Raw genomic sequence first — 9,045 nt, 5'->3', positions numbered from 1 at the left:
GCTAAATGTGCTTCATAATGATACAATGACGTCACTCCACATTTAGCGACGTTTTAAAAACGCCGTGATAGATCTTTTCTATTTTAAAAATATAACCGTTGGTATTCTATAGTGACGTTTAAAAACGCCGTTATAGCTTCATTTTTTTATTAAAAAAAATTTAAAAAAAAATTGTGCTAGTTCTGTGAGATTTAACTAAAAAAAAATACCTTTTATAAAGATGAAAAATATATAATATATTGACTAAATTTAGATAAACATAATACTAGATCAATTCATGTTTCTCAATATGCAAAAATATTTCAATTCCGAGATGAAATAAAGTTAAACTAGTGCCTAGTGGTAAGTTAAAAATTATTACAAAACAAATCAGCACAAAATTCAAACTAATTATACATGCAAGTACTATGAAAGCATCCACTAAGAAACAAAAATTCTCGGGTTCTACAAGGAAGATGATGGTCCTCTGTCCACATCTCAGCATTGTTGACACATCTTGTGCTGTCACCTGCCAAGCATTCACCAAAATAGGTGTTAACAAGGACAAATTCAGAGCAGTAAATCCCATTATTGCAATCCCTTAAGTTTATAATCCTTCATATTGTGCATGCTAGGTGACATAAGATGAAGATATACAAACATCAACGTAGGAAGTATATCCAATACAGTATTCATAAGATTAGGAGAATTTACAAAAATCAAAACTATATTATATACAATGAAGATTGAAATGTATGCATAATCACCTGGAAGCTACCATCACCAATGGAAGCAATCACTCGCTTATTTCGTGCAGCCAGTGCATATCCAAGAGTCACACCTACAGCCCAGCCAATTGGTCCATATTGTATCTGGAACTCGTACATGCAAACCCCAATTTCATATTATTTTTTGTATCATAAAGCATAATAAAACCAAAAAAAAAATGAACAGAAAAAAAAAACTCCCACCTTTTTGACATTCTTTGGCAAAAATGTCAAAAAAAGAAAAAAGAAAAAAGAAATGCCTCCCTTCTTCCTCAAAGAGTCTAAACCATCAAAATATATCCAGATTTGCCAAAGAATCAAGAGCTGTCAAGATGTTAACTTATGGTAAATGAATCTTATTCACATTAGCCAAACAAGGAATCAAGAGACAGAATTGAAAAAAAAAAAAAAAAAGTCTTTCTATGCCTTTATTGTTGCTACTTGTTCATAACAATATTATATCCCACTAGAGGCCTTGTGAAATGAGTTGTTGATGACATAGCTGTGGAAGTTGAACATTTGGGATGTATGAGATTAGGAATGAACAGGTTTGAGGGGAACTAAGTACATTTTGTTCCCCTTATTTGGAATTACCTACATTTTTCAAAATTGATAGAGACAGTAGAGAAAGTAGAGACTATTTGTGTGCTATTGGGTGGGGGGTCACAGTATATTATTTAAGGTGCTTATGATCCCATGGCAAGAATATGTTTTAGAAATGTAGTATGTAGGTCTTGTATTTGAACTTCATTAGGTACCCCAAAGTACATCATTAGTAGTCATCAACTATGATAAAAACAAAAAAAAATAAAATAAAACTTGATTACTCCCCACTTAATGTCACTCAATGATTGTAGGGAGAGCCATCTGCGGAATAAATTAAACATTATTGGAGATCAAGCGGGAACAATCTGTAGATTATGCATTTCTGCCAAATTGGGGTCATTTGACCATGTCTAGACCAAAAATGTGAAACTAAAATTACTTTTCTCCAAAAGAATATTCTCCATAATTTCAAAAGAACACCTACTATATGATTGCAATAATAATGATGATAAATTCACCCACCCTTGATTGAAGCATTGTAGAAATCTAGATGTGCAATAAAAATTGCGAAAGAAAACTGACACAGGAGTCATGCACAATATACGATCTTGGCAAATAATACGGACATTACCTCCGCTTCTCTTGAAGTATATTCTGGATCCAAATTTGAAAGGTGGACAAGTGTTCCTTGCTCATGTGCACTCTTCAATCTTTCCTCCCAAGGCTGAATAGTGACAGAAAGAAAAAAGAAAATGGAATAAATCACAACCACATGCTCACAATATAAAATAAACTAACAATGGAATAAATTGACTTCAATTCCTACAAGTTAGCGCAAGTACAGAAATTTTTCTGTAGATGTTGGAGCTAACAAAAAAATTGTGATAAACAAAAAGGCATATTGTGTGTGGAACAAACAATGGCCAAATGCATCTTCTGTACCTCTAGTTTTTTTCTTGACCGTTGCTACTCCCTTAGAAAAGTTTAGCCATACTTGAATAATCCAATGTATAATCCAGAAAAAAGAATCTCTTCTTGTAATATTGAATGATAAATAAAAGTCTTTTGTGGAGAAAGTGCAGAATGTGTTTTTAAGGACTGCTATCATTTGCATTCAAAAGAATTTCATCATGGAAAGGGAATGTTCTTTTGAACTCTATTCTCTCTGTTCTTGTGGGATGGATGTGTGACCCAAAAAGTTCATTCATTCATTCATTCTTCAGCAGCAGCACTGGCGGCACTCAGATCCACAGTTAGATCAAGAGCCTGAAGCATGACACCCATCAACTGTACTGGTTAGAGTCACTACAAGTGGAACTTCAGTTCTAATTAAGACTACTTAAAGTTTAGAATTGAACATGATTAATAATTTGAGCCAAAATTATGCATGATCAATTCTGGTATAGATAATGTGTAACGATATGAAGCATAGAGTTATGTTTAACTAACATCAAAGTAATCATACATTAGGTGAATGTATACTGTTTTCTAAACGTTCTACATCAGCAACAATTCAACACTAGATGCTCATAGAAGTGTTATCATGACAATGAAAGAACACGCATGAAAGACAATTTTGTTGCTATCATATAATGCAATGTCTGCATAGCATGTAGTAGTACACAAAGTAGAGAAGGAAATTATTGTGCCATAGAGCAAAAAAGGCAGGGAGTGGGCTGAGGATTACCTGTTGCCTTTTCTTGTATCACTATCCCAAATTCCCTCTCTACCATATGAATAGGTCTCTCTGGCATCTTCATGTGGTAGAAAGGACATTTAGCACAAGGGACGGTGGAGAAGGAAATTGAAAAAATCCATAGTTGGTGAGAAGCAAGCAGAGATCAAGTCAAGAGTATATATGTGGTATATTGAGAGCTAATACTGCTGCCTCAATTTACAAACCTCACCCATCTAAGAATTTTCAGTTGTAAATTGCAATGATCATCTAAAAAGAAAAAAGAAAAAAAAGAAGAGAGAGAGAGAGAGAGAGAGAGAGAGAGAGAGAGAGAGAGAGAGAGAGAGAGTCAATTCACACTAGAAATAAGACAAATAAAAATAAAAAATTGAAAATACGTTACGTGACAACATTTGACATGAAGCAAGACTTTGCTGCCAACAAGATTAAAAAATGTTAAATCAACTATAAATACCTCTCCTTTTAAAAAAGTGACCATAAGCAAAACAAACCAAATGCCAACACTTGAAAAGCAAGTGCCTGCATCAAGCCAATCACTGATGAGATTTTTCCTGAGAGTTGTTACCTTGCAAAGATCTAGCATGCAAAATAAAATACTCACTGAACCACACAAATCTAAACAACAATCACTGAACCACACAGAACATAGTATTTTAATTCATGCCATAAAATACTCGACTTACTCCCGTAAACACAATTATAGCATCATCCGCCTTAGTCCCATCTTTCAGATATGATTCACGCCATCTCTGCCAGATTGCCCTCACACTAAATTTTGGAATGAACTCAACCTTCAATAAATAAAACCAATCCACTAGAATCAAAAGTGCTGCAACAGAATGGGACTTCAAATAAAAGGCAGGACTGTTTTAGCATAAACAAGCAACCTAAGTTTGAAATTGAAAACCAACTTTGTGAAACAACTATGAACATGAAATAGAATGGATTACCGTGGAACCCGTATAGCGAGGGGCAAGTAAAGCATTGAAAAGCCCATGAACATGTACAGAAGGATCTAAACTAACTGGGATTTTTAACTGTGACATATCACCCTCTATTCTGTATTAACTGAGTTTTTTTTTGACAATCAATACAAGGGGAATAGGGGAAGCAAAGCTGCACTCGTGGCAGTAAGACTTAAACCCAAACATTACACCTACTAAGGGAGTGCCTCATCCATTAGGCCAACCCCTTCGTCCTTAGCTTAACTGGTTATTTAAACTCTGGCAAAATACAAATCTTTTAGCTTTTTGGAAGTCCAATTACCTTTTAAATTTGAAGCTGTGAATAATAAACAATTAAAAATAATAGCATAGGAAGACAATTCAAGACCCATGTCACAGAGAGAGAGACAGAGAGACAGAGAGACAGAGCTGAAAATTTTAAGCCACATACCTTCAAAGAGCAGCACAAAATAGCATCTGTGTGATGCCAAAGGGTTTTGAGGGTGGTTTCACTTCCTTCACTGCCAGACTTGAGAAGCTCTACTCCCAAATAACACCTGTCAAGAAAGAAAGAACACACCAAGGACCAATAAGAGCAAAAAAATTTATTTTAAGCCCCCAAAAAGACCAATTGCTACACTTCGGGACAACGGAATTCAAAAACTAGATTTTTAAAACTCCTCTTGGATGGTCAATAACATCATAAAGACTATTCACTTAACTCATTGGTGGTTGCATTAAATTAGTGATTTGGACATACTCTTAAAGAGAAGGATGGAAAAAAGAAAAACTAAGTTGATGGACAGGTTACCTGTGCTCTCCCATCCCATGGAGAAGTAGGTAATATGCTTTGGTGAACCTATTAAAGAAGACAGACTCTCAAGTATCTCCAACGTAAGTGAAGAGAATGGACATCACATCGGGAATCAAGCACCACAAAATCTTCGTAAACCAAAAGACAAAGAAAACAATGTATCCACAACATAATACCTTCCATCAATTTGCTCATTATCCCTTATCTGTAACAGCAAAGCTCTTAAACATGAGCTGATCAGCCTATGTCAAGCAAATATTCGAACATCAATAAGCATTCCCCATCCATCAATCCTATTGCACCAGTAGATACTATTGTTAAAGCACTGATGAGGATCATATAGACGAGGTTATGGTTGACTGTGAAAATTCTATTTCTCAAAACATATTTGTTCATTTGCAATTTGCTCCAAGAAGATTCAAAGATGGCACCAATTAAACAAAATAGTGGACTCCTAGATTTTGAAATTGTGTCCATCATATGAAACACTGAAACAATTAGGTCACATTCAATGTCTCAATGGAAATTGATTCACTCAATCCCATTTAACCAAAAATTTAATAGTATATCTAAATCTGTCAAACTCCCACACCTTGATCAACACAAATCAGCAACCATCATCAAAATTCAAGGCAAAGTGACCCCAATTAACAATGATCACCTCCGTGGTCGCAGAGAACCCTGAAAGGAAAAAGAAATTGAATGCTAAATCTTATGTTTGTGTTTGGTTTGGCCTCTAAAACTTCAAAAAAAAAACACCTGCTGTCTTTTTCAGTTTTGTCAAGTCTAAAGTAACGAAAAAGTTCAGTTGCCAACACCTCATTTTCTTTGCTATTATTAAATTTTCTGAGCTACCAAACAGGGACCAAGAGATGCAACAAAGTCAGAAAGTGATACCTGGAACAAACCTTGGTCTCTGCAGTGATGCCCCATAGATTGAAGGATTAAAATTTGAAGCATTGTAGTAATAATTAACAATCAAACCCCTTAAAAATTTGCAATATAGAGGAGAAAGCTCCAAATCATCTTCCACAACAAAGGCTAAGTGAATTTAAAATACTTCTAGAGCAATTTGCTTCAAAAGGTGGAACCCCATAAAGGAACTCATAGCAGAGGACACCAAGGCTCCATATGTCTACACTTGCATCATGCTCAACACTCTCCACTAAAAAAAAAAAAAAATTGAAAAAAAAAATGCATAATAGTCAATGCACCAAAAAAAAAAAAATAAAAATGACAAGTTTTCTATTGATAGAATGAAAAATGGCAACAATGTTGCCCGTGGCATCGAAGTGTATCCCTTAAATTCATGATGCAAGTTGTGGAAAAAATTATAAATTTAGTCACAGTTGGAAGGTTCCGAAACATAATATGTAATAAGAATGACAAGCCAAATGGAAGATAAACAAACAAAGAAAACCATAATGTCGAAACTCACAGTTGCAGAGCGTCTTTCACTAAAGTATTTACACTTCTGTAGCTCCTTGTACAGCTCACCCTTGGCGGCATATTCCAATATCAAATAAACTCGTTTCTGCAACAATTGTGTTGAAAAAAAGGGTAATTAGTCAGTTGGCTACAAAAGTTAACAGATTAACAACATGGAAAAGCTGTGAAATTTGATAATCTAGATGAACTATACCTGATCATAGAAGTATCCATAAAGGCGTAAAATATTAGGGTGTCTGAGATGACTTTGGATTTCAACTTCACGACAAAGCTGATGTTCAACCTGAGACTGTTTCAGCTGGCTCTTGAAAAGCACCTTTAGTGCCACGATATGATTGCTCTGTTCCAAAATAATACCGATTCAATTGCCAATAAGATGAAAATTTTGGAATAATACTTTACAATCATTATTTCCATTCCACCCAAAAATACCAGTAAAATCCACAAAATTTTCATTTGTTTCCTTCTGTTTTGTCGATAAGCTAAGAAACAAATTCTTGGTGGCCACTAGCCATATATAAAATCTACGTAAAACAGAACCCAAATTATTTAAAACTTATGCTTGAACCTGTTCTGCATCTAGATGTATTTCACTACATGAAGAAACCGAAGATTTCACAAACTTCGAAAGTAAGAAAAGTTCCATTTCAACATTTCCCACATCATCATCTAGCTTTGAGTCAATCAAAAGAACAAAACTAGAGTAAGAAATTTCAAAACCTCAAACATATTTTTGAATGAGAAATCTCAGATCTCAAACATATATTTTTGAATGAGAAAACTCAGATCTAAAATCTTAAACATATGTAAACCCTAGGAGAAGAATCGATCGAACGAAGAGCTTGAGAGAGAGAGAGAGAGAGAGAGAGAGAGAGAGAGAGAGAGAAAGAGAGAGAGAGAATGCGAAACTGAGATTGTAGACGGTGTGCTCACCTTAGTCAACGATGCAGATGGTGGTGGCGGTGGGGCTTCGAAATCGAGAGAGAGAGAGAGAGAGAGAGAGAGAACTTCGAAGTCGAAATCACTCTGAGACTGGATCTGAGATGAAACCGAACTGAAGAAGGTTGAATCATAATCTCTGAGACTGAAGGGTTTAGAGAGAGAGCTAGAAGGGTTCTGAATCGTAATCTCTAAGACTGTGAATGTTTCCCAGATTCAAAATGAGGGTGCAGAGAGAGAGAGAAGGGTTTTGATTCTCACAGAGCTAAAGAGAGGGGGGAGGAATACTATTGTAACACGTGAAGGCGTTTAAAAAACGACTTCTATTCCTTAAACGGTACAGTTTTAATCAATATAAAATGTGACGTTTATAAAACGTCATTAAAGGTTAGAAACAGTGGTGTTTAAAAAAACGTCGCTAACTAAACGCCGCTAAATTCTATGTTTCCTGTAGTGCTCATATCTTAATTCCTCTTGTGCAAAGAGTTACGCCCGTTTCGGTGAAGCCGCGCAAATTTTTCTCCTTCCCGGATTCATGCTGAACCACTTTTGACCAAAAAGAAGTTGGCTTTTCAGAAAAATTGCTGGCCTCCCACCCTCCTACAAGCTTTCTAACAGTGAAAATAAGGTCTCCACCAAAAATGAGCCCAAACCGATGCAAAATGAAGGTTCGGGGGCCAAAACGCGCAGCCCGAGGCCCCGAAAACTGGCTGTTAGGCACCGGGAGTGGTGTTCGACCACGAAGTGGGTCTCTCAGACCTCAGTGTCCCTCAGACCTCAGTGTCCCTCAAAAGGGAGTGAAAAGGAAGTATGCCAAAAATCAGAGCAAACGGAGATGGTTAAGCGGTCCCGAACCGAGGCACACGGCCAACGGTCTCGAAAAACCGGAAACCGGACTCCGAAATGGGCAAAATGGCCTATAGCCACAAAATGTAGCCCACGGTCACTGAGAGATGGTCTACGGGACCTCTCCCTCCCCTCAGGAAAAGAAACAGAGAAAATCGAGTCTGGTTCGCAAACCGAGGCAAGGCACAGAAGAGGGTTCGGAAATCCGGAGGCAGGGCTCACGGCCGCGACTTTGAGACTTCTGAACGAGCACATTATGCAACATCACCAAGCGCCCAATTGGTGACGTCTGAGTCTTAAGGTCGGTAAAAAATGGGGTGTCTACAGTTGCCCCTCTTTGACAGAACTCGGAAGTCACAAGTGACGGGAGTGAATGTCAAAGCCCAGAGACGACCCATTTTTGACAAGGCCGAAGACTTAGACAAACATACAAGATAAACAGAGATGTGCCCGCAGGCATGCCTGCAGGCAAAGGGGGCAAAGTGCAAATGATACGCAGAAATATTTTGAAGATTGGACTTATACACTACGCGAAGCCGGTTTTGATAATTGGACTTATACGCTACGCGAAGCCGGTTATCACTCATGATCATGCAAAGAGAGCTGTAATGAAGCAATTATGCGAAATAAATGCAACATTTTAAGCGAATGCTAGGCAAGCAAGTAAACTCGAGCCAAACTACACCTCGTGCAGAAAGGATGTAAGAAAATTATGGAATTCTCACTGCAAATACAGTGTGCATGTGTGATAGATACACAGAACGAACATGTGATTGATACACAAAAAGGTGAACACAAAGTGTGATAGATGCACTAAGTGAACAAGTATGATAGATACACAAAGCGAGAGTGTGTGATTGATGCACAAAAAGGTGAGCACAAAGTGTGATAGATGCACTAAGTGAGCAAAGCGAGTGTGTGATAGATACACTATTTGAGCAAAGTGTAATTGATATACAAAGGGTGAAGTGAGCAAAGTGTGATGGATACACACTAAAGGTGAACACAAAGTGTGATAGATGCACTTAGTGAATCAAAGTGTGATTGATACACTAAAAGCGAACA

General features: G+C 37.0%; 1 protein-coding gene and 1 long non-coding RNA gene across 2 annotated transcripts; both read right to left on the bottom strand.

Moving 5' to 3' along the window:
* Window positions 1-243: 243 nt before the first annotated feature.
* On the bottom strand, window positions 244-2,166 carry LOC114306012 (uncharacterized). The gene is made up of 3 exons (XR_014358586.1): window positions 1,924-2,166; window positions 747-851; window positions 244-508 (listed from the first exon to the last, which is right to left on the bottom strand). It is a non-coding gene; the product is annotated as an uncharacterized LOC114306012 (long non-coding RNA).
* Window positions 2,167-4,184: 2,018 nt separating this feature from the next.
* Window positions 4,185-7,347, bottom strand: LOC114263309 (serine/threonine-protein kinase Aurora-1; the record flags this gene model as incomplete). Its single annotated transcript, XM_082912378.1, has 5 exons — window positions 4,185-4,211; window positions 4,384-4,489; window positions 6,185-6,280; window positions 6,389-6,535; window positions 7,129-7,347. Coding segments are annotated over 4 exons (501 nt in total), but the record flags the coding sequence as incomplete, so codon positions are not given.
* Window positions 7,348-9,045: the final 1,698 nt, after the last annotated feature.

This window comes from Camellia sinensis, unplaced genomic scaffold, assembly GCF_055761805.1.
Source record: "Camellia sinensis isolate YWXY unplaced genomic scaffold, ASM5576180v1 Unanchor3, whole genome shotgun sequence".
In the NCBI taxonomy this organism is placed as follows: domain Eukaryota; kingdom Viridiplantae; phylum Streptophyta; class Magnoliopsida; order Ericales; family Theaceae; genus Camellia; species Camellia sinensis.
This window is presented reverse-complemented; position numbering and strand designations above follow the sequence as displayed.